At 41.5% G+C, this 26,506-nt stretch overlaps 1 protein-coding gene across 3 annotated transcripts in view; it reads left to right on the forward strand.

Moving 5' to 3' along the window:
• The window catches only part of LOC126354402 (solute carrier family 22 member 7-like), a 68,644-nt gene that overhangs the window by 7,185 nt on the left and 34,953 nt on the right, over nucleotides 1–26,506 (forward strand). For all 3 annotated transcript variants that reach the window (XM_050004011.1, XM_050004012.1, XM_050004013.1), the window contains exons 2-4: nucleotides 9,907–10,169; nucleotides 14,198–14,422; nucleotides 25,016–25,173. In XM_050004011.1, the coding sequence (XP_049859968.1) occupies nucleotides 9,907–10,169; nucleotides 14,198–14,422; nucleotides 25,016–25,173 (646 nt within the window). The remainder of the gene's footprint in view (nucleotides 1–9,906; nucleotides 10,170–14,197; nucleotides 14,423–25,015; nucleotides 25,174–26,506) is intronic.

Here is a 26,506-nt window from a genome sequence, read left to right on the forward strand (position 1 = left end):
CTGGGTGACAGGTTGCACAAGAGACCTATGCATCACGAAGAGGGGCATAACTGCACGTCTACCATCTAGTGGATTCTGAGGTACGTTGTACGGATGTTGTGTTTGTGAAATTGTATAGGGAAATTTTATAGAGGCCAAGGTGCCTTGAAAATATACGTAACTTTTACTAGAATCCTGTTACTTTCTTTAATAGTGACAAACACTGACTACACTGCTAACGTGATAGTAATTTATACATAGTGTTTCATTGTGGCACAGGTTTGTTAAGTAAGGACTGTCATTCATCTCTTCTCCTGTTGGAACGCCGATGTTAGGACTTATTTTCTCCTTCACAAAGCAGGCCGAGAGGCAATGCTGCAATATGGTGCATTAGGTGACCGGGAAACGTGAAAAAGGAGCATCAGAAATGACTAATTAGTCCTCAGAAATAAGAAATGTGAAATGGAATTAGTTGTCAGTATATTGGCATTAGGTAGCAGGGAAAGTCGAAAGTGCCTAGTGATCATTTGTAGAGTGTAGCAGCGGAGAGGGAGTCTACGAGTGCGATGCACTGAAGCACTACTAGTCAAACATCTGTTACGGGAGCGTATATGGACCTGCACTTCACGAGAAACAGTTGCAGACGGATCGGACATCGCAGCCTTGGGGAGCTGACAACGGGTGCCGAAGTGTCGCACAAAGAGAACGACGAGAACTGGAGGGAATCGCCGAACAGCGGCACAAAGAAGACGATGAGAACTGGCAGGCGCGGAGCGGGAGTGGGAGCGACGAAGCAGTCAGCGCGGTAAGTGCATGCAGCGGCAGCGGGAGTCGACGCATCGGAGGAATTAGCAAAATGTAAGCCACAAACTCTTCTACCAACCGTTGGGCAGCTTTGTAGAATTGGGAAACAGAATGGCAGGGCAAGATATAGATCTGCCTGCCGGGAAAGATCAACAAATGTGTTGTGTTGTTCAATTGAGACACGCATTCAACGAGTGTTTTGCTTGCTGATGAAAGAAAAGTACTGTGGCGTTGATGGAGACTGAACAAAAAGGAAAGATGAAGTAGACGAGACCGATTCAAGCCCTGCTATAGTTAGGGAGTCTCAAAGCAAATCAGAGTCAGTGGTGGATCATATGACGGTAGCAGTACCAGGGGAAGACGAAAATGTATTCTTGCTGTCACTGATTGCAACCTTCAGTTTCAGGAGAAATTAGTAAAGATATTAAACAAGGTAATGACGAAGTCAGCTCCAATCTTAAACTCAAAGCGTCATACTTGCTCAAGGACGTAAAGCGAGATGTCTTAGAATAGTCTGATAATTGCAAGTTGTAACTGAAACAGCGAGCAGATACCAAAACACAATCTGAGCAGTTGTCTTAGACTGTTCGCAGATGATGCTGTAATTTACCGTCTAGTAAGGTCACCCGAAGACCAGTATCAGTTGCAAAGCGATTTAGAAAAGATTGCTGTATGGTGTGTCAGGTGGTAGTTGACGCTAAATAACGATAAGTGTGAGATGATCCACATGAGTTCCAAAAGAAATCCGTTGGAATTCGATTACTCGATAAATAGTACAATTCTCAAGGGTGTCAATTCAACTAAGTACCTGGGTGTTAAAATTACGAACAACTTCAGTTGGAAGGACCACATAGATAATATTGTCGGGAAGTCGAGCCAAAGGTTGCGTTTCATTGGCAGGACACTTAGAAGATGCAACAAGTCCACTAAAGAGACAGCTTACACTACACTCGTTCGTCCTCTGTTAGAATATTGCTGCGCGGTGTGGGATCCTTACCAGGTGGGATTGACGGAGGACATCGAAAGGGTGCAAAAAAGGGCAGCTCGTTTTGTATTATCACGTTATAGGCGAGAGAGTGTGGCAGATATGATACACGAGTTGGGATGGAAGTCATTACAGCAAAGACGTTTTTCGTCGCGGCGAGACCTTTTCACGAAAATTTCAGTCACCAACTTTCTCTTCCGAATGCGAAAATATTTTGTTGAGCCCAACCTACATAGGTAGGAATGATCATCAAAATAAAATAAGAGATATCAGAGCTCGAACAGAAAGGTTTAGGTGTTCGTTTTTCCCGCTCGCTGTTCGGGAGTGGAATAGTAGAGAGAGAGTATGATTGTGGTTCGATGAACCCTCTGCCAAGCACTTAAATGTGAATTGCAGAGTAGTCATGTAGTTGTAGATGTAGACAGTAGATAATGTGGGTACTGATCTGGATAAAGTGAGTAGATTGTGTGCTGCAAGGCGCGAGGATGTGTTAGGTCAAACAACTAAAGAAAATGGAAGGTCAAGCTACTGTTTATCACAACCTTACGACTGAGGTGGAGGTGAAACATCTAAAATTTGAGACGAAACGAAATAATGAGGTGAAAAATGTGAGAGCTAATATAAAATCTGAACAAAATTCTGGTTTTCAGTTGCACATCAGTGACATGACTTCCGTATTGGTCGCTACTCAGGCAACTTGTGGCTCATTTCTGAAAGAGGAAAAGGCCCATAATTAATAGGTGTATGCTCGATTTGTGAAAAATGTGCAAGAACTTTCTAAGCTGACAGAAGGGTAGGCCTGGTTTCAGCAAGCACTTCAGAGGAGCAGCGTTTTTCTGCTGGCGGAAATTTAGTAGTTTTGATACGTAAGGTAGTGTGCATCCTAAGGCGTTCATTCATGAATCTGATGGTGTGCTATTGGTGTATTTGACAGAACTAGAGCACGTTTCCTATGCAATGGTGCACTTAAAGTGTGACGCTGTTATGTGGGCTACTGAAGATTTTAAGAGAAAGTTTGTAGAAGAATGTTGGTCTGTAGAGATTCTGCAGAAACCGTTAGTAGGCTTTTGGGGAGGAAGTAAAATCAAGTAGAGTGTGACACCATAAATCAATTTTGTGACTGGTTGTGGCAGCGTATAAAACATGTGGATACAGATATGGCTGTTGAGTTATTCACAACAGGAAGAACACATACCGCCATCCTGTATCAGGAAGGAACTTCTCACAGTGCCGTGATACAAATATGACTGGTATGTAAGATTGTTGGAGAGAATTGAGGTCTAGCATATGTGAGACAGTAATATGCAGTGGGAACAATGTGGGGAAGGCGAATGTTGGTCGTATGAATGGGTTGCACTGAGCTGAAGAAGCAGAGCTGTTAAATTAAGGAGTGCCTTGGTGCTGGGTCCAATAGAGGCAGAGAAAGTAAAGGTCACATATGCCAAACAGGGGTTCACACAAAAGTAAGAGGGGGAAGAAGCAAAAAGGGAGAGAAGAGAGACTACATGACCTAGCGTTGGCTGGGAGCGACATTCACTGGTGGGAACAGCAGTGACCGTATCTGGAACGATGATGCAAGTGGCCAAGGTTATGGCTGCAGCAAGAGAAGAAGCAGAGAATGGAAGGGGGATGGAAGTGGCGAGGCCAGCGCCCAGGGAACATAAAAAGCTGCCGAGCAGTAGACGGAACTGTTCTCAGCGTGCCAGAGGCAACAGACTCGAAAAGCAGGAGACGGGTGGACACAGTGAGCTTTTTTGCAGAGACAGCACCCACCAAGACATGGGGCAAGAATAATCGTAAACATAACATTTAGTGAAAGATCGCAGGAAACATGGCATCCAACAGCAAATGCGGAGACTGCAGGACCGACAATAGTTGAAATATCGCCAGTGGGAAACTGGGATGAGTTGAAGTAAAGGAAAGTATCAGTGGAGGGGAGAGAGAAAGCGACATTGTTTTTGAATTCATGTTTTATGGGGATAGTGAACATGGGTGACCAGTCAGATTAAATGGTGGTGAAATTACGCTCTTGATTCTCACGCTCAGAGAGCTGAAGCCAAGCGAGTTTTAAAAACTCTCACTTAGTGATGGGTTGCTCGAAGATTTTCATTCCTTGCCTATATATAATATTAAATCTGTGAATGCCAGAATTGCCCACAATTTTATCGCACTAATAACAGATTTGTTACCATAGGAACAATCCACACCCACGGTCGTAAATACTGAGCCAATTGTCGAGGCGCAGTATGGAAGTGTTGCTTGACAGGGGTTGAAAATTTCGACAACATCTGAAGAGTGCTTGGTTAGTTACCAGATAAGACAAATGTGACCATATTTCTGGTGTCCCAGTGAAATATATTTTGAGCTTCTGGGAAGGTGTCCAAGGCTGTTTGCAAGGAAGTAATTGTGCCAGTGGGTTGGGAGGGGTAACAGTAGAACATTCCATTCTTATAATACCTAAATTGACAGTAAATTATTAGTGATCGTGGCATTGTCTGAATGCAAATAGGTGTGAAGTAAACTTTGAAGCCTGTGAATTGAAATTTCAAGCAGGCAGTAGAACACTAATGATCCCATTTCTCAATCCTTGAGTTGGTGCACGTAAGTATGAAGTGAGCAAACCACAAATAACTGACCCTTGGAACACTTCTGAGCAGTTGAGCCACGGTCGGCTCGAGCTGATGCCGTTTTTCTTTCTGGGCATTTTGTCACCATCGAGTGGCTAATAATTCCTCGCTCAGTTACTACCTGAACGAGTTGTTTCGCAGGGCAGATCGGATCAAGTTGTGGAAAGAGCCCAAGATCAGTTACTGTTAGTTACATAATAACACACAACTTTATTCCTCGAAAACCACCGCACAGTTTTCTCTTTAAAACAACAAGGATCAGTTCACGGATGAGGGCCCAAGTAACTTCTCAATACTAAAGTTCAAATAATTCCTTTTAAAACACAAGGATGTAGAGAAACGGCGGAAGGCCTTACTTAAGTATAATTAAAACATGCTTAAATAATTCCTTTTAAGGTAAAAGAATTTAGAGAAACGGCTGAAGGCCTAACTTAAGTAAAATTAAAACATCTTCGCGGCTAAAGGCCTAAATAATACTTCAGATCAACAAAGGAAATTCTTTAAAAGGCAAGCAATTACAAATTTCGGCTAAAAGCCATATTGAGGAAAATTGAAAATAATTCCTCGGCTGAAAGCCCAATAATATTTCAACATAATAAAAGGGAACCTTTAAAGACGCATTTACACAGTACAACGGAAAACCATCTTAAGAACTTGAAATATCTTGACAGTTGAAGGCCCAAACAATTATTCAAATAATTAAAGACAATTAAAGACAAACCTTAAGATAAGCATTTACTCAGTACAGCTGAAGGCCATTTTAAGAATTCAAGATGATTACAGAGAAACCTTACAGACAGGAGTTCAAACATTACGGCTGAAAGCCACAGATTTCAAACCAAAGGCAGCTTAAGGCCTAAATAGAGAGCAAACAAGAATTGTAAATAAAACACAGTTGAAGGCCTAATCTTAAAATATTTCACATCAGGTTCAGATGAAAGCCATAAACTGAACAAAGAACAGACAAAATTAATACACAGTTGAAGGCCTGGCACAGTACTTGCAACAAAAGAAAATCACAATCACAAACAGCAGAACAGTGGTGCTCAGAAGTGTTGGCCTGGGGAGGAAACTCTAATAACAGTTTAGGTGAGACAGGCAGCCAAGTGTAACACTAAATAATTGCGTGGTAGCACGACCTAGGGATGGCTGAAGAACCTAATTAATTCCCTTCCACACGACCAATGGGACGACAACCAAAACTATCAGTGATGAGGAGGATCATAGCAGGACTATGTCTTAATAAATAGCTTCTAAAACACAGCCAAGGCATAATAACCACTCAAAGAAAACGGAGAGCAACATCAAGCTGTCAAACTACATGCCGTGCCAGACAGCATCAATATGACAAGGAATTCACACTGCCGGGAAACTATGCTAACGACCAGGGTAGGTAACCAGAATGTTAACGGCCACAAGGCAGAAGGTACCTCTGATGCACTTCACTAATAAATTATAATCATTTCAAAAGTTAAACTCCATACAGGAAGACGGCTGCAATATTTTGCTGACTCCAGAACACCATCAAGTTGCTCCTCATGGGAATAGCCAAGGAAGCAACAACCAGCAGTCAACGAAGAGATGTGACAGCAGTTGAGGTTTCATAACAGGTTCACTGATTGCTCAACTCCAGTATGCTGGTTAGGTGGGCGACGGCCTTTGCAGCTCTCGCAGCTAGTGCCACACGACTCCGACCGCGTGTTCACGCCGCCGGCGGCCCCGGCCTGCCCTCATTCACGGAGGCTTCCTCGCTGCTCCATCGCAACCGACCTGCTACCTCACACACACCATGACTCAGAAATATAGCGGCCAAAGAAGGTGCAGTAGCTCTAGTATCGACAAACGCTACTGCTGCCACTGATGGAGGGAAGTGAGCAACTCGTTCAGGTAGTAACTGAGGGAGAAATAAGACACCACTGGATGGTGACAAAATGCCAAAAAGGAAAAACGGCACCAGCGCGAGCCGGCCACGTCTCACTTGTACCACTCCATTGTTGTTTTACAGTTGTGAGCCAGTACCTATTCCTTTATTATTGCTTCATCTAACACAGTGATAAAATGTGGTGTCATATGGCGAAGTGACCAGCAAAAATATAAAATAAACACTGCATTAGACGGGGGAAATTTTTACAACCCATGCTAGACACTGACCCAGATTACAAACTAGCAGCACAATTCCATGACAAAGCAGTTGTCAACGAGATTCTTAGTAACGGAATAAGTGGCTGGTTGGGATCTAATGGCACTGAGCTGTTTAATGTCTTGTGTTGTTCATTACTGTGGAGTAGCACTTCTAGGCACCAACAGAGTTGTTGCTGCCAGGTGAAACTATTTTTGTCCAGCCACAATTGTGGGTTCTTTGATTACTCAGAGAAGGTTCATCAAAGAAGAACACATGAAATATTAGTTCACTTTATTACGTAAATGAATAAAAGATATATTACTGGATTTTCATTGATCTCGGTCTTTCTTCCTGTGTTATTGACTTCAGTGGTCTGTTATTCGTGAGTGTGCTTGCGTCGTTCGTCCAAGCCTCATGCCTCAGTTGTGTATTTACATTTTGCGACTGCAGTAGCTGTAGCGGTTATAAGGCTAAGTAACGACAAAGTTATTTGTGTTCTATTATAGTTATTAAACTTAATAGTTTTAGACGGTGTTTCGTGCTGTTTGTGGTCAAATAATGATAAATAAACTCTTGGATACTTTCGCTCACTGTGTTTTTAGAGTTTTCTGTGTACTGAAGTCGTTTAGTAAATTTCGTGCTTTAGTTTTCAGCTGACATTTCTTAGTGTTTCTAGTGAAATATTTCAGTAAAATTTTCATTCACAATGTGGGTGTTCCAGTGGCTGCTTGAATTTCTGGTTTTAGCTAATAATTTTGTGAAGTTGGTCGGTATTGGTATTAGTTGTGGTTTAGTGGTATTAATACAAATAGTTGCTTTCTTAGTAGAGAGACAATTTCGAGACCGCTGTTGTTAGTTCTATAAATAGTTCTCCTGGCGTAACTGGTTCAAATGGCTCTGAGCACTATGGGACTTAACTGCTGTGGTCATCAGTCCCCTAGCACTTAGAACTAACCTAAAGACATCACACAACACCCAGCCATGACGAGGCAGAGAAAATCCCTGACCCCGCCGGGAATCGAACCCGGGAACCCGGGCGCTGGAAGCGAGAACGCTACCACACGACCACGAGATGCAGGCTGGCGTAACTGAACTTAGGTATTGTGGACATGTAGTTTTTTCAGTAACTGTAAAATTTTACCGTGAGTGAAAAGTGTGGGTTCTGTCTTAGGTTTGTGAGTAGTAGGTTACAGTGTGGGATTCTTCAAAGAATTTTCCTTGGGGGAATGCAGTGGGGAAGCCAGTGGGCCTTCTAGCGAGATCATCTCTTGGGAATGCAGAATCTGTAGTAGAAATAAGTTGACAGAGGAGCAGAAAGCTAAGATTAGTGCCATTCAGGTGCAGTTACAAAATGCAAAGGAGGAACTAGATATGAAACTTCCTGGCAGATTAAAACTGTGTGCCGGACAGAGACTCGAACTCGGGACCTTTGCAAGGGTCGCAGGAGAACTTCTGTTAAGTTTGGAAGGTAGGAGTCGAGGTACTGGTAGAAGTAAGGCCGTTAGGACGGGTCGTGAGTCGTGCTTGGGTAGCTCAGTTGGTAGAGCACTTGCCCGCAAAAGGCAAATGTCCTGAGTTCGAGTCTCGATCCGGCACACAGTTTTAATCTGCCAGGAAGTTTCATATCAGCGCACACTCCGCTGCAAAGTGAAAATCTTATTCAGGAACTAGATATATTGAAGAAGGTAAATGGTGCTAGCGAATGGGAACTGGCAGTTGGCAAGAAGCTACTAGGAGGAGGATGTATTCAGACAGTAATACTTCGCGGATCTGCAATAGATTTGATTGGGGGGAGCTTTTTGTAGCTGTAGATGTAGGGAACTTACAGCAGTCCTCAGCAGTTACGAGGCCTAGGTCAGTTGCAAAACCTAACAGAAAGAAGAAGGTTCTGCTGCTAGGTAGTTCGCACGGTTGTAGTGTGGGCCAGTAGCGGCAGGAAGTGTTCGGGAGTGAGCTTCAGGTGACCAGAATTGTGAAGCCTAATGCAGGGTTGTCTCAGGTGACTGGCACCACAGGGGAGTTACCCAGGAATTTTACGAAGGAGGATCAGGTAGTGGTAGTGAGTGGAGCAGGGAACAGCCTTGATAGATGTGGTTTCACCGGCACTTGCTAGGTGGTAGTCTTTAAGTCGGCTGCGGTCCGTTAGTACACTTCGGACCCGCGTGTCGCCACCATCAGTGATTGCAGACCGAGCGCCGCCACACGGCAGATTTAGTCTAGAGAGACACCTTAGCACTCGCCCCCAGTTGTACAGCTGACTTTGCTAGCGATGGTTCACTGTCTACATATGCTCTCATTTGCAGAGTGGACAGGTTAGCATAGCCTTCAGCTACGTCATTTGCTACGACCTAGCAAGACGCCATATTCAGTTACTATAATCTGAACACATAATATTGTGAATCATGTACCGTCCAGGGCGACGTTCATCATTAATGGATTAAAGTTAAGTATCAAACTAATTGCTTCCGCTTTCTGAATTCTAATTCCTTGTCACGTTCCAGACCTCACGTCAGTATTGTCCTTCCCTCCTCACGCCAGCCTGCGTGAACTAAAACACTTGTATTTCGGCCTCCTCTAGTAACATGGTGTTGGCTCTTCTGCTAACACAACAATAGACATGGGGAATATGATGAAAGTGGTGACCTGGTAAAGATAGTTACTCAAACTGGTGGCACTAATGTGCATTTCGTCATGATGGGCCTCATTTTAAAGCGGCTGTTGGGCGCGTTAACTTGGGGCTGGGCAGGGCACTGATGGCGGAGGGTATGGGTCACATTTCAGTGGTGCCAGCTGAGTCTACCAGTAGATTGGGCTTCACTAGACATGGCCTTCACCAGTAGATTGGGTTTCACTAGGTAGCACACCGCGTCTTGTACTCGTCCACCGCGGCGCTTGAGTTCACATCACCAAGTTTCGACACCTGAAGATGGGCGTATAAGAGACCGAAACCGCTCGTGTTCTAAATAAAAGAACCTACAAGTGTTGCGGTATTTTCAACCTCTGAAACATTACCTGCCACTTTGGCATATGAAAAACACATATTCTTTCCTAAGAGCAATATAGGACGTTGTTATAATTATCCTGTACTAAATGCTTCCCATCTAATATGCCAGAAGAACTTCATTCTTTGGAAACTACTGTTATAAAATATTTATTATTTATTTTTACTTGTGTGTCAGTAAAGTTAAGGATTCATTAAGTTCATTTTCCCGAAAGGGTTATTTCGTTATACGTTTGTCCCCATGCCTGCAGACACAACCATTAGAAAATATAAAACGAGTTAAATAAAAAGCAAGTATGTTTTATAGAACGATGTCGTCGCGAAAATCTACGGTTTAATTGTGTAAAAATATTCGTGTAGTCTAATTTCGTCTTTACTAAAATTACAGGTCCCCACTGGACAAAGTTTAAAATACGGACAATACTTCGACGAAAAGACCAAGTTCGAGGACATAATAGATAAAATCGGAAGTAATGGAAGGTTTCAAATGCGTATGAACGTCATCTTCAATTTTGTGACGCTGACTCTCTCTGCGATGTCCGCTTTTGCAACACTAATTGCGCTCACAGTTCCGCCACACTGGTGTCACGTTCCTGGAAGAGAAACCACAAATATGACCATGGAAATGTGGAAGAGTCTGACTATACCACGGTAAGTCTCACTTCAATTTGAAAATTTCAACTGATGAAAGCCGCAACAGGTAAATCAAAATTATTTATTAACTACAACGACTTTTGTGACATTATAGATACACCTTCAGTTGATATTTCAACACAGAATGTCTTTAAATCTCCATCAGAGGAATTCGGAAATACATAATAACAAAAAACTATTCGTTTAAATAAAAGGAAACAGTAGCGGAAAGGTTTGGGGTGTTGCCATATGTGGGTCGGAGAAGTGGATAGTAAGGAAGCCAGAGCGAAAAAGACATCAGGTTTTGAGGCATGGTGTTGAAGTATATTATAAAAGATATCATGTGCAGTAAGGATAACCAAAGGAGAAGTCTTTAGCAAAACAAAGGAGAAGTCTTCAGTACCTCAGAGAATAGGACTATCAAAGAGCCAAGGGACCGATGGGTTAAACACCTGTCAATGTATAGACCCTTCATTCAGATATTAGTAGAATAAAAAAATGCCATAAACAATGCACGAGGAAAACAAATTAAGGATATTGGGCAGAGAAAACAAGATCTGTAATTGGAAATGTATTATGGCCTGAAGGGGCTTGTGGAAGATAGTAAAAAAGGGCAAAACATAATTTTTACCTAACAGTCAACCGAGTGAGAACAAAAGAAGACGACCATATTAATATCAAAAAGTTGCACACAAAGCTTAAACACAACTATACAATATTCAGAATCTTGTGAAATTTGTTGCAGCATTCGTTTATATGATACACTGAAACGCATGCAGTTGTTAGTAATACACAGATACAAGTAAGACAGCTCTTCAGACCAGAAATAGGGATACGATCGCAAAAACGCGGAACGATTATTTACCCAGAAGAGTATTGTGACCCCCAGTCGTCACTACCTTGAAGCTGAACCTGTGGTACAAATTGTCTATTCCAAATATCCCGTAAATCTTCTTCATATTCGCTAAGTATAGTAGTGTCATCAATGAACATATAACTGATATCCCTCCACCCTGGATTTTGATCTCATTCTTGAACCTTTTTTAAAACTTTCTTTCACTGTTTGAATAGCAGGGGGAAGACTACATCCCTGTCTTACACCCTTTCTCATCCGAGCACTCTGTTCTTTAACTTCTAGTCATATTACTTCTCTGGGTACGTACTCTATGTTACCTGCCTTTCCCAATAGCTTACTCCTATTTTTCTTAGTATCTGTAACATCTTGCTCCATTTTACAATCTCGAACTTCTTCTGTATCGAAAAATCCTATTAGTGTTTCTTAACTTTTTTTCGGTCTCCCTCCATCATCAAGCGCAACGGCAGGACGGCCTCTCTGGTGCCTCTAGGTCAGATCTTTCCAAACTGATGGACGTCTAACAGATCCTTGATTTTCTTTTCCATTCTTCTGTACGTATATGCTTGTTAGCAGCTAGGATGCGTGAGATGTTAAGCCGATTGTGCGATAGTTCTCGCACTTATCAGGTCTTGTTGTCTTCTGAATTGTGTGAATGATGTTTTTCGCAAGTCTGATGGAATGTCGCGAAACTCGTAGATTCTACACACCACCTTGAAAAGTCATTTGGCTGCCACTTTCCACAATTATGGATTTACCTAAACATAATTGGGAACCACATACATATTACCTTGCTTGATGTTCATCCTTACTGCCATGGTTTCTCTCACGTCAGAAGGCCCGAATCGAGCTGCAGTGGTTTGAAGATCATGATAACTGATGTATTTGCTGCCAAATGCGCCTGGTCTGAACCCGAAGGAACCTATCTGGGACGCCATGCGACACCATCTCCGGACCCATAAACCACCGGCCAGCATTTCACGTGAACTGCGTGACTTATACGTAGATATATGGTATCGTACACCTTTGCAACATACTAAGGATCCATGGCACGCAGAATAGCTGCAGTATCACGTTCCACTGGTGGACCGCGTGACTGCTACGGTCGCAGGTTCGAATCCTGCCTCGGGCATGGATGTGTGTGATGTCCTTAGAGTAGTTAGGTTTAAGTAGATCCAAGTCCTAGGGGACTGATGACCTCAGATGTTCAGTCCCATAGTGCTCAGAGCCGTTTTTTCTACAGGCGAAATAACACGCAATTAAGCAGTTAATGGTAATGTCTTGGATCATCAGGGTATATTAAAATGTTGAAGAGTATGTGACGAAGGATATTTTGTTGTATTGGCTGTACATTAACGGCATGACTGTCATTTTGCCTGAACGTATCTTTTTTATGTAATTAAACACACTCTGCCCGTAGACATCCTACTAAGAGGTGTTTTTGTATGTTGGTGACAAAATAACGTACGCAATGTGTAAATGGTGTATTACTCGGTGTAAAATACGGGATTCTCCGTAACAAGGTCAGAAATAGTTGCAAGGAAGGAACGTATTAAATAGCCTAGACCATAAAAGGACAAACACAGGGTCTTCTTGTGTGAGACATATGTTTAATGTTTACATTGTATATAGCTCATAATGTAGTACAGTTCTCTATCTATAAAAATATACTTGTACGATAATTAGAAATTGAGATACTATTGCATTTAATGAAGTCTAACACATTTAAGTGAGACAAGAAAGCCAGAAGCAATTTTGGAGCTTCCTATTGAAACATTGCGCTTTATTTTTCATAGTTAAAATGTTCTGAACGTTTTCGTCCTGGATTTTCAATGTATCAAAAGAAAAAGTCATTCACAAATACATACTCAAATAGTGAACTACAATAATATTAAGTCTTTGTAAAGTTTGAAGAAAGTGCGGTATGGTACATGCATAACATCGACGTGGTGTTTAGGTTTCTTGTTGGTTGCTCTATGGATAATTTTAAATAAAAAGTTATCCACAATGACTAGCGCTGCAGGAAGACTTAAGAAACGTGTTACATGGTTTAGAGATAAGTGTTTTAATGATATAGTTTTATTTATTACTAAGCGAAATTCAATGGCCGTAATGAATGAGATTTAATTATGAACAATTTTGGTTTTATCTCGAAAATGCGTACCTATACTCATATTTATCAGCTGCAATGTGTCAGTTAGTTTGTTCCATGACTTGTCTGCCTTAGTATTGTCAATATCTTATGGTGAAACAATGTATAAAATAGACCTGGTTTATTTAAAACTCGAGTAATGATAGTTTATGAAACTTTATAAACGATTGTCTTGAGAATTATTTCCTTACGTAACAACAATAAACAACTTGTGCATATCGCTTAAGTTTGAAAACATGGGTACCAGAGGTTTCAGTAAAAAACAAAAGGAGTATGATAAATAGGAACATTGGGCCTGTTTGGTTGCGAACAGTTTTATTCATACTAGTCCAATTAATATCAGAAGAGTTCTGCATTCGTTTGTGTATTTTTTTAATTTTAAGATTGTTAGAAGAAGCGCAGTGATGTTGGATTGATTTTTGATGTTGGTTTTTCTTCTTTTCTAATTTACTGCCAAACTACTACAGAATGGGGGTTTAATTGTTCTGTTTTACATCCGTACGAAGGCGCTCTTTTAGGGTGCGAAACAGTGAAAATGTAAAATGACAAATAAAGGATCTGTATAATTTTCGAAAAGTCTGAGACAATTAAAATCAAACATTAACAACTCATTTGGCAAGAGCGATTTTTGGATAAAATGAAGCTGATATCTAGTCACCAACAAATTACGCAACACATTGTGCACCAAACTTCATCCACACATCTCATTTACGAACAAGATACGAAAGGCGTTGAAATACGACAACGTACAGGTAGCGGTAGATGGCCGAAACATATATTTATTTTCCCTATTTTTCTATGTTTCTTCTGTATTTTCCGTGTTTTGTCAGAATTCAAAACCAAATGCCAGTGGAAAAATGTCATACGTCTATTACATAGTATTCCACATAATTAGTTCAGTCAATGGAAGTCGAAAATATGCACAAAGACTCAAGTGTAACCCTTTACGTAATGGTTGATATCTTTGTACACAAACCACACGAGGTGAAGTGAAGTACAAAGAATTTTTTGCCTGTTGATTAAAATTATTTGTGTTTGTAGAGACGAAAGAGGATACAGCAAGTGCCTTATGAAGACGCCTGGAAATGAAAATGTGACAATGTCTTGTACCCACGAATGGGAATACGACGACACCTGGTTTAGCTCCACTGCCGCTTCACAGGCGAACTGGGTGTGCGACAAGAGGATGTACTCCAACAAGCTCTATTCTATCAGCCGATTTGCGTCGATACCGTTTGGAGTTATGCTGTTCTACTGTGGTGACAGGTTAGTAAACGACTAATTCCGAATTTCTTATTTTTCTTTGCAATTTCTGTGTAAATTCATTATTATTTAGCATGTTTTATTGCGAATCCAAGCAAACAGAGTGGATCCTTAGACAAGTGCAATTCATTTGCAATGAAGTTTACCGCTATCATTGGGGAAATGGCATATCAAGCTGGGAACAATTGGGAGGATGTTGTCAGTTCTGAGATTAGTCTGATACCCAGAGATGCCTTCCAAAATTGTTTGGTTGGAATCAATGGAACGGTGCTAGTTTTCATCACGGAGATAGTACTATACTTAGTAACCTTATGAAGAGGCACACTACTAGTCCGTATATTTCAGCCAGGTACCAGGAAAGTGGTTTTAGCACAGAGGTCAGAAATAGGCAATACTCTGGAGGTGATTTCCATGTTTTGGAGGTGATTAGCAGTTCCTGAATTTGCCTTATAATGAAGGAATAATGCTCGAAAAACATCGTTAACATTTGTCTATTGGAACTGTTTCCAATTTATTGCTGTAACAAAAGTATTTCATTTAAATAAGACTGATGCCTGGATACAATCGATTTTGTGTGTTTTTGAAAGTTGATAACTCGCTTAACATTTATTGATCCTCAAATCCAGCTCGATTTTCGGGGGATGTTGATGACACCATTCAGCCTATTTACAATTAGACACTACGCTTACTTGGGGTGTTACTATCATTTGGACAACCGGTAGTGGGTCTTCTATCCACCCTCACAATTGGCTCTAATATGGCGTAACGTATATTCATTTGACATTCCCGTCATTTGGAATTAAGGTAACGTACATAGATGCACATTACCCTCTTTTTAATCACGTATCCACCTCAAGATGTTTTTATAAGCTACAAAACCGATTGTGGTCCTATAAAGGATCTTACATACAGCTATTTGCGGTTTTTATTCCACTGGATCTTCTCCTGCCTTTACACCGACCACCCACTGAAATAATTTTTTCTTCCTTAGCAAAAGGAGACTAAAAACGGTGCTGCGAAAGAAAGTGAGTGGATTGGATTCTTGCTGGATAAATCAAGGCTTTTCTTTTGTAACAACTGCTAGTTCATTACTGACAAAGTGGTGATCAATTTTCACAATCATGTCGAATGGGATCTTCAATACCCCTCCCGAATATACGTCAATAATACTCTAATGAAGTGGATTAAACTAATTTAAGATATCAACGACATAGGCTAGTCGCAGTAGCGGGTCGGCAATGTCAATCCCCTATTGATGAATACAACTCTAGAGCTCTAATAACATTCTCGCCTTCAGTCAAGGAGTTTCGTACTATTACGTAATGGAGATAGCGTACGGGTTTCGAGACTCATAACTTCAACGTCACTTAGCAAAATTTACCATGTTGAAGTCAGTGACGTGTGTACTTATTATAGCAACTAATAAAGAAAATTTCTCATTGTGAAGCGGAATTATTAACTTAAAGATGTCATATTAGAGAAAAATCGAATGAATTGGAGTCCTGCAATGAGCCATAAATTAGAAATGTATGTCGAGGATAAATAATGTTCTACCTCATATGTGGTGTAAACCATCACCTTTTCTTCTCATAAGCCCCAGAATAGATTTAAAGAGAACTAATTTTAATATGAATATCTCCGTAAATGATTTGTAGGATTTTTTGGTAGTATTTAAGTTGAAAACCTCAGTTTTAAATCAGTGAATATCAAGGGCTTGAAAAAGGTAAGATTCCCTGGCTGTCCAGCAGTTTATCGTGTTCATGCTGCCTGGATAGTTTACCAGATGTGTCTACAGTGTACTGCGCTGATTTATTCGTGATTCTGAAGCTGGTGGAGAAAATGAGGTAAGACCATGGCAGATGTTAATCAACTACAATTCGCTTGGTGCTCTCCTTTCAACAAATATACCCTCGGGAAAAATAGTATAGAGGCTTTAGGATACACTCTCTTTGCTGCAGCAAACTGGAACAGAGGCTATTTTCTGATAGTCACTGAGGCTCATGGGAAAGAGTTGTTGTAGCCACCAAGGAGTTCTGTGGGAGTGACAGAAGAACAAACTGCTAGTTCACCGGTTATGCATAGGCTGGAGGAAAAACAGCTTGAGGTGTGGGAAAACGAACTTAGGCTTCTACGTAACGCCCCATCTTCCTGTCACGCGAACGATGTTAGGTCTCACCCACCCTCTTGGAATACGCCCTTCTACACGTATTCCACGTTTTTCTCTTTTGTAATGAGTCTTTTGTAATGGCTGTGGTGTACTCATTTTGGTACTGCCTATTTTGTGGCAATGCCATTTGTATTCTGACAAGAGGGCCAGCGCTAATTTTTGTGGGGATCTGTTTTGGCTGATGACGAGATGTTATTGCTGAAACTTTTAAAATTTAGTATTTTTTCTAGTATTTTCTAGACTCCTGCATAAGCTTTTAAGTTGTGTATTTGTGCTAGTGGTTCAACCTGTTTTAGTCATTGGATCAGCATGTTATTTTAGGATCGCCGACCTTTTCATGAGGCAGCAATAGCAACAGTAGAAAAATCTTACATATAAGATGCTACCATACCATAATCAGAGAATAAAGTACGAACAAAATGAATCCCAATCATCATACTGATCGAGAGTTCGAAGCTAGTAGGTGTGGAGTGTTTATGCTGCTGAGTAGAGGCTCTGCTCTATGACGTCATTCATAATGGACACTTCGTTTCTGCTCTTCTGGAACTGTCAGCAGTTTTCAGTTGCTTAACGAATTTGTTACCGCGTCTTCACTGCTCAGTCAAACTCCTGCTAGGTGTTGTTGTGTCCCGCATAGTGTCTCTTATGTAATGCCTAGAGCGTAAGGAAGATAGGTGAGCCTGTGCTGTGGCTCACAGCTGCACACATGGGTGTCAAGGTTGCTATCTTCTTGGACAAGTAACGATACTGGAATGTTTACGGTTCCTGGATAGTAGCTTTTGATATTTCCACTTTAAATTTTACTCTCCCACTTCCAGACTAGTTTGTAGAGTAACATGCCCCTGCAGTTTAATGAAATTCGTCCCGAATTTTATCCTTTTCTCTCTGTTTGGTTAATTATCTTGCATATTTGCATCTACTCTCAACCTTTAGCTCGTTTATCCTAGCTGAACACTAGTTTTCTAGCTTGCTTCTATTTACAATTTACTCTAAAATCTTTTACTTACAGGTACGAACCCATTCTGAAGAAATTTCGTGGACCTTTATCCCCTTTGCACGATTTATTCTCTTTCCTAGACTGCACGGAGAACATCTAGTATCTCTATAACATTAGTGGTTGATACACAGACTGTAAATATATTTTATTTACGCTTCTCTTGCTATCTCTGTACAGCCATTTGACCGACAGAAATTTGACCTCTTTGTGCCATGACTAATTCATTTATTGCCCGTGATAGAGTGGGCTCTAAAGCTTTATTCGGGAATGTTACGTTTTGCATAGGTAATACACTAAAAGGTTTCTCCGGCCAATTCAACATTGGCCGAGTTCCCGTATTTATCGTGGTGTCTGTAACCGTAGCAGGCAGATGAAACTTTTTTCCAAGCCACATTACTCTTGGTTCCATATACTGATAGACTACTTTGTTTTACCTCTAATTTTTTCATCCTTTTAAATGTGTTATTACTGTAGTAATTTACTATTACTGTCTCTGGCGAAAACATCGAATATAACCTATGACTGCCAATCCTCAGAAAATATGGTTGCGGCTTTGATACTACTTTTTTTACACGCTGGAGCTGCCGCAATTCCTAGGGACAACTGAACTTCAGTTTGAACCACCTGAACTGGAGAAATAGTGACTAACTTCTTGACATAACTGCTAAGAGCTTCTATTAACATAACAACATGTGTATCTCTTTGCTTCGACAAGTTACACTTCATTAGTTTGCACTTGTATCCTCTTATCGATAATTTTCCATTTAACATACGTATGGATTGTGAAACATTGCTAACGAGAATTTAAACTTGAAACTGAAAACTGTATGTTAATTTACAGCCTTTCTCGATCTGAATAAACATCAACTGTAGAAACATGGAAGAAGAACGTTGTTTCACTTTTAACTAATGGTGAAACGTGTTGTATCCCCGTTAGAAATCCTTTTTCCTTTTGCTGCAATACCAACAGAAACTACTGTCGTTTTAACAATGATGTACTTATCTGTATATGTGCGACGTGGAGTTTCGCTTCTTGTACCCTTCCAATTTACATTCTTGCACCCTCTAAGCTACTCGCTAGTTCGCATAGCAATCCGCCTATTATCAACTTCTCGTCTAACATCGTTAACTGATTCAATATCTCTCTTAGGTATATTCAATGTTGCGATCGTTTCTTGCATATACTGTTGCAACTGTGTTGTTATTTTGTGCATACTTCTCATTATGCTTGACACTCCCTGTTCTACATTTCTGTAATATGCCAACTAAATGTGGTTTCTGTGTTCCTTGCCATTTCTTGTACTATCCATATTGCACTATTTAAAACTGTGATGCCATTGTTATCTTCTGTCCCCAATATTGTTTTTAATAATTTCCCATTAGCTTCTGACCGACCTCGTTTCTTTTGTAATAGAGTTTCTGGAATTATCTCTGCAATGAGCTGTTACTGAGCACAAAGTTTTCGATAGGAGAATTTCAGTTCCTGGTATCCGTTCTGTACATGTGTTAGCATTTCCCGTTTTACTGTTTCCATAGATATATTTATGAACATACTCTTCTAACGCCGATTTTGCTCCCAGATTCCATTTTCCAACGGCTGGATTTTAATCACCTCTGCTTCACACACATGAAAGAACATTATAGCCAAGATAATATATTGTGGCGTCATCTTCGACATCACGCAGGAGAAAGAAATTACGCAGAATCCCCTCCCTAGGAAAAATTTTTATCTCACTGAAAACTACTATAGAAAACTAAAAACTTAATATCAATTGATGAAATCGAACACGAAATTAAATAAAATACACTGCTACTTTATCACTTATCCCTAGATCTTAGCTCATGAGGTACCCTCTGTAATACTCTGGTTCTTTCTGGTAATTTCTTTTTCTGCTGTAAAGGTGCAGCTATTTGCAATAATGAATCTAATATACCCTTAAACGGTTTAATTCGACTACATGTAGAGCCAATGTTTTTATTTATAATTTCAAATTGACAATGAGCAGCGAAGACATGTCCACTACCTGGTGTGATGCCTGAAACTTTGTAAAGCTTTTCTTGGTGTTACCCTTTGGGGTATATGAATTTCTTAGTAGACCCCACTGCCCTCCTCGGTACTGAGGTACTTTACTCATACCCTACCAAAATCGCTTTTCACCCTTCAGTTCCTCTGTATTTGTATGTGTCACTCATTCCCAAACTTCTTTCAATGTTTTCGTGAATTCTTCTCACGTTCGCCCTGAATTCCTATCTTTGGATGCACAAAATCAAAAGACCTCTCCCTGGGTGGATTTTTGAGATGTACACACGCAACAAGCATATTAAATAGACATCCCTGTCTAAAAGGGGACTGTCACGTAAGGGATTAACATTTTCACCGTGATATTGTTTTCAGAGATATCCATTCCTCTTCAGCTAAACTGCCTACTGAGCTATTCCTTATCTCAGTATCTACAGCCTTAGAGAACTTCATGCGTATCTCCTCATTCCTTAGTACTTCCGTATCCGAGTTCTTTGTGTATTCATTCTTCCTGACCAATCTCTCAAACTTCAGTCTACTCTTCATCACTAGTACATCGTGATTTGAGTCTATATCTGCTCCTGGATATTCCTTATAATCCAGTATCTGATTTGGGAATCTCTACCTGACCATGATGTAATGCAACTGAAGTCTTATCTTCCCGTAATTCCCATCCTTTTCCAAGTATACGGATCCTCTTTTGAGTCTTGAACAGAGTATTCTTTGTTACTGGATGAAATCTGTGACAGTGACAGAACTCAGTAAGCCTTTCTCCTCTCTCATTCCTACTACCAAGCCCATATTTTCTCGTAACCCTTTCTTCTACTCCTTCCCCAAGAACTGTATTTCCAGTTCCCCAGGAGTACTAGATTTTCTTATCCCTTTACATACTGAATTAGCCGTTCAATATCCTCGGATAATTTCTCTAACTCGTCATTTCTGCTTGCTACATCGTCATGTATATCTGAACCATCGTTGTCGATCTTGGTTTGCTGTCGATTGTGATAAGAACAACGCTATCACTGAACTGTTCACAATAAGACACATTCTGCCCCACCTTCCTATTCATAGCGAATCCTATTCCCATTATACCATTTTCTTCTGCTCTCGATGTTACCCTATATTCATCTAAAGAGAATTCCCTGTCTTCTTTCCATTTCATTATACTGGACGCACTATATCTACATTGAGTCTTTGCATTTCTCTCTTCAGATTTTCTAGCTTCCCTACGACGTTCAAACTTCGGACGTTCCACGCCCTGCCTCCTAGAACGTTATCCTTTCGTTGGTTATTCACTCTTTTTTCATGGTCACCTTCCACCTGCATTCCTCTCCCGGAGATTTGAACGTGGGAATAGTCCGGAATCTTTGAGACTGGCGAGGTCATGATGACACTTTCTAAATTACAGGCCACATATTCTGTGGATACACGTTATGCGCCTTCAGTGCAGTGGTTTCTGTTGCCTTCTGCATCGTCAAGCCGTTGACCATTGCTGATTCTTCCACCTCTAGGTGCAGTTTCCCACCCCAAGGTCAAGAAGGTGCCCAGAATTTCTGTCCACTCCTCCGTCCTCTTTCAGAAGGCTGTTGTCAAAATGAGGGCGACTTCCTATGGCGGAAGTCTTCGGCTGACAAAACTGATGATTTTGTTAGAATATACTATATATTTCTAGAGTGAATAACTACTTGTCACATTATTTGAGGGGTTGGAAGCGCAAGTGGTACAAGTGGTGTTTCACAAAGGAAATGATCTAAATAAACTTTGGCAAGCAAGCTAAAACGTGGATACCTTCTGAGCAAAAGCACTTCAATCGATTTCCTGTATAATGCCGTACTCTGTGACGATCAAATTTAAGCTCCAAGCCAGTGCCTGGGCTGCATTTTGAATGCAACTAGTTCAGATGAAATGGCGAGCGGGAGGAGAACTGCTGATCCTTAATGAAGTTTCGGGTATTTGTCTTTTCGAAAGTACAACAATAGTCCAATGTGTGTGCTCTTAAGAGTTCTTATACACTCCTGGAAATGGAAAAAAGGACACATTGACACCGGTGTGTCAGACCCACCATACTTGCTCCGGACACTGCGAGAGGGCTGTACAAGCAATGATCACACGAACGGCACAGCGGACACACCAGGAACCGCGGTGTTGGCCGACGAATGGCGCTAGCTGAGAAGCATTTGTGCACCGCCGCCGTCAGTGTCAGCCAGTTTGCCGTGGCATACGGATCTCCATCGCAGTCTTTAACACTGGTAGCATGCCGCGACAGCGTGGACGTGAACCGTATGTGCAGTTGACGGACTTTGAGCGAGGGCGTATAGTGGGCATGCAGGAGGCCGGGTGGACGTACCGCCGAATTGCTCAACACGTGGGGCGTGAGGTCTCCACAGTACATCGATGTTGTCGCCAGTGGTCGGCGGAAGGCGCACGTGCCCGTCGACCTGGGAACGGACCGCAGCGACGCACGGATGCACGCCAAGACCGTAGAATCCTACGCAGTGCCGTAGGGGACCGCATCGCCACTTCCCAGCGAATTAGGGACACTGTTGCTCCTGGGGTATCGGCGAGGACCATTCGCAACAGTCTCCATGAAGCTGGGCTACGGTCCCGCACACCGTTAGGCCGTCTTCCGCTCACGCCCCAACATCGTGCAGCCCGCCTCCAGTGGTGTCGCGACAGGCGTGAATGGAGGGACGAATGGAGACGTGTCGTCTTCAGCGATGAGAGTCGCTTCTGCCTTGGTGCCAATGATGGTCGTATGCGTGTTTGGCGCCGTGCAGGTGAGCGCCACAATCAGGACTGCATACGACCGAGGCACACAGGGCCAACACCCGGCATCATGGTGTGGGGAGCGATCTCCTACACTGGCCGTACACCTCTGGTGATCGTCGACGGGACACTGAATAGTGCACGGTACATCCAAACCGTCATCGAACCCATCGTTCTACCATTCCTAGACCGGCAAGGGAACTTGCTGTTCGAACAGGACAATGCACGTCCGCATGTATCCCGTGCCACCCAACGTGCTCTAGAAGGTGTAATTCAACTACCCTGGCCAGCAAGATCTCCGGATCTGTCCCCCATTGAGCATGTTTGGGACTGGATGAAGCGTCGTCTCACGCGGTCTGCACGTCCAGCACGAACGCTGGTCCAACTGAGGCGCCAGGTGGAAATGGCATGGCAAGCCGTTCCACAGGACTACATCCAGCATCTCTACGATCGTCTCCATGGGAGAATAGCATCCTGCATTGCTGCGAAAGGTGGATATACACTGTACTAGTGCCGACATTGTGCATGCTCTGTTGCCTGTGTCTATGTTCCTGTTGTTCTGTCAGTGTGATCATGTGATGTATCTGACCCCAGGAATGTGTCAATAAAGTTTCCCCTTCCTGGGACAATGAATTCACGGTGTTCTTATTTCAATTTCCAGGAGTGTAGTAATATTTAATGCATGTTTAAATAGGCCGCAATTTGAAATACCGTTTGTACATGTTGAGGCAAAATGAGCACACGCACATCATAGATCGTAAGGTCGCTGAATTTGGTCATACATATACGGAATGTGATAAAGATTTTGGCCTTTCTGAAAAGGCAAGGAAACTCTTCGGACATGTGTTACTTCCCCAAGACAGAAAGCAAACGGTGAAGAAGCTCAGCAGAACACGTTCGGTAGTGGAAACGAAGACAGAAACTTTCCTTTAATTAAAGCTATGGATGCCATAGAAGAGGATAAGGTTGCTAAAGACGCAGAAGGAAACAAAATACAAAGGAAAGTAAAACAGGTGTATCTGAATAAGCAAAGATAGTCCTCCAACAGTCCAGTGAAAGAATTCTTTATTTCTAGAAGCGGACTTCACGAGGCGCAATACTGGTCTGCCATCAATACCTCTTCTTGAGCCTTTGCATCAACATGAGTTTGATATAAAATTTGAGAACTGGGAAATTCTTGAGGAGATGCAGAACCACATCTCTCCACTTCACTTTGAGTTCTATAACAACATTATATGCCATTCTCAGACAACAGTTACCATGGGTGTAAGAAGAGAGATTTGAGAAAGAAGAGGACGTGGCCAAAGAAGGGAACGAGGAAGTCTGAAAATGCACAATGGTACTGCTACCCTAGTGTTTTCCAGCAAAGACATTTTTCAAGAGATATCACAAAAGGAGACGATTGCGGTTCTATAGATGCTGACAGTGATGAGATTATAGAAGGTGGCTATGAACAACCGCTCATTTATGTTGGAACCACGTCAGTAAGTTTTCGTTTTGTTTTTTTAATTTTATTTGCTGTTTACCAATTGTTTTTCAGCTTGTTGTGTTAATTTAGTTTTAATTTCTTACATATCCTCGTTTTATAGTGAAAAGTACTCTGCTATGAGTATTATACCTGTCTACCGAAAAAGAACCTCAAAATATAGCGCAGTAAATAAAATGTTTTCGCACTTCTAAAGGTTTTACTCTAAAAAGATTTAAGATGCAAAAAGTATAAGCATATTTATTACATTATAAAAATAATGAATGGGCACTACGATATCTCACCATACCTACAACTATACACTGACCAATTGACCATTAGGAAAACATACTGATGTTTCGATAGTAGCTCAAATAATTTATAAACAGTGATTTAACTTTGGCAGTCATTTACTGAGTTTGCTTCAGCAAACTCTTGTATCACTTGTACTCTCAGACCATCATTTGTCTATGAAAGACTTTTCCCTCGAGCATGTTGTATTTTTTCCGACAATGTACAAATCAACTACTACCACAACTAATTTGACATGGTATCTTCAAATAGAAATACAGAAAAGTTAGTTGGAATCTGTAAACTTAAGTTGCGTATGATGTGATAGAACTCGCCAGGTGACTACTTGGCCAAATCAAATTAGGACTTGAATTACTAGATGGCAAAACCGAACAGTCGGTTGTTGTTACCTGCAGTGTGTGCTGGACCAACGAAGACGACCATGGGAAAGTAACAAGCTGATAATTTTGCACTCGCAATGTGCATTGGTCGAAAGACCTCAAATGTTCGATAAATTATTGTAATTCGGGAATGAGGTAAGTTCCTTCACTAATACGGGTCAAAGAAAAGTATTTACAGAGATCTCGTACGTTGCTATGAGCTGCAGAACGTCGAGAGTTTCACATTTCTAATAGAAACTGAGCTGCAAAGAAGATTTTAGTTTCAAGGATGATAACAAAAATTGCTTAATCTGAAACAAATATAATTATTTTTGTAGACAACAACATTTATCCGAGAACGACGGAATTTCGTTGTTGGTTCTGCAGAAGAAGTTGAAACAATGTTATTTTTATAAGAATTATTTTTTTTTAAAATTTGTAATGACCGTCTACACTAAGTGATTTAATAAAAAAATTTGTAATTTTGAGTGAAAACGTCATTGTTTCCAGATTTGGCAGAAAGAAACAATTTCTGTTGAGCATAACCGTGATAGCAATATCCAGAACGCTACTAACGGTTTCAGCGGGCGTGTACCCACTTTACGTCGCCCTTTCGGCCTTATCTGAAGCACCAGGCATGCCGTGCATTGAATCAACAACTGCTATAGGTGAGTAGAGTAGCCGGTGTGGTCTATAATCAGAGAAAAGTTAATTTCACGCGTCATTTTCCTCTTTATTATGTTATGTATCTCTGAAGGACTATATTCCACCTCTAAGGCATTCCTTCTTTCGCTGCTCTCCTTTTTTCATGGACTATCCATTAAATGTTTACAAACTTGTTGATACACTTTCTTTACACCCCTTGCACGTTAATTTTTTTAAACTGATCATCTGCAAAAACGTCTAAAATTCAGAATTAACGCCTGTCACCTACCCTTTTGTCAGTCTATTCGCAACACGCCACCTATGTCACCGCTGTACCGATGAATTTGTCTGCTCCACATATTATTTCATTTATAATACAGTATGAAGTATAAATACACTTACCAGTTATTAGGAACTGCATAGAATTGGTCCCAAACTACATTCAAACTCAGATTTTACGAGATCTGGGGAAGATACGTCAGCTTACAGAGTACTAGTCGTTACCCAGGGCGGGCTGACCAGCAGGTTGCGCTCAAAATGCGCAGCACGGAGAGCCAGCCGGACTCGCCTTTGTACCTGCGAATCCAGCCGCGAAACAAGGGCTGCGTAGGGTGGGACTGGTACCGTACGTCACGCGGCACGAGGCGCCCATATGGGTCAGCCAGCGTCACGAGACACAGCCGTCTGCACGCGGAGCGAACTGGTTTTGGCTCTCACCGCTGTCCCGGGGCAGTTTTCGGCTTTATTTGGCTCTCAAACCATACAGTTTATTCACGAAAATGGGTGCGGCTAAAATCCTTAGGTTAGCTCTGTTAAAGCGCACATTTCCTCCGTTGTCTATATGCTAGTCACGTTGTTCTGTCTGTGATGTACATAAACAAAAACTTCAATATTCGTCAACGTATAATAAGACTAGAAGGAAAGAAATATGTCCAGGCAGTGAGGACGTCAGGTTATGAAAGTTCACCAAATCGAACAAAGTCACTGTTGACACAGAACGAAATTACATTTACATAACGTCAGATATTTCCTGCAATTATTTCTATTCATTTCATAAAATATCCCCCACTGCAATTTATAAAACGCGAAGATGAGTAAAAAAGATACCGTAAGACATGAACCCTCTTCCACTCTACCCTCTCTTGCATAACAGAGGGCATCTACTACGTTACGCTGAAGTTCTGCAATCAGCTCAAACAAGGGTTCAAATGGCTCTGAGCACTACGGGACTTTACATCTGAGGTCATCAGTCCCCTAGAACTTAGAACTACTTAAACCTAACTAACCTAAGGACACCACACACATGCATGCCCAAGGCACGATTCGAGCCTGCGACCGTATTAGTCGCGCGCTTCT

Source organism: Schistocerca gregaria, chromosome 3 (assembly GCF_023897955.1).
Source record: "Schistocerca gregaria isolate iqSchGreg1 chromosome 3, iqSchGreg1.2, whole genome shotgun sequence".
Taxonomy (NCBI): Eukaryota; Metazoa; Arthropoda; class Insecta; order Orthoptera; family Acrididae; genus Schistocerca; species Schistocerca gregaria.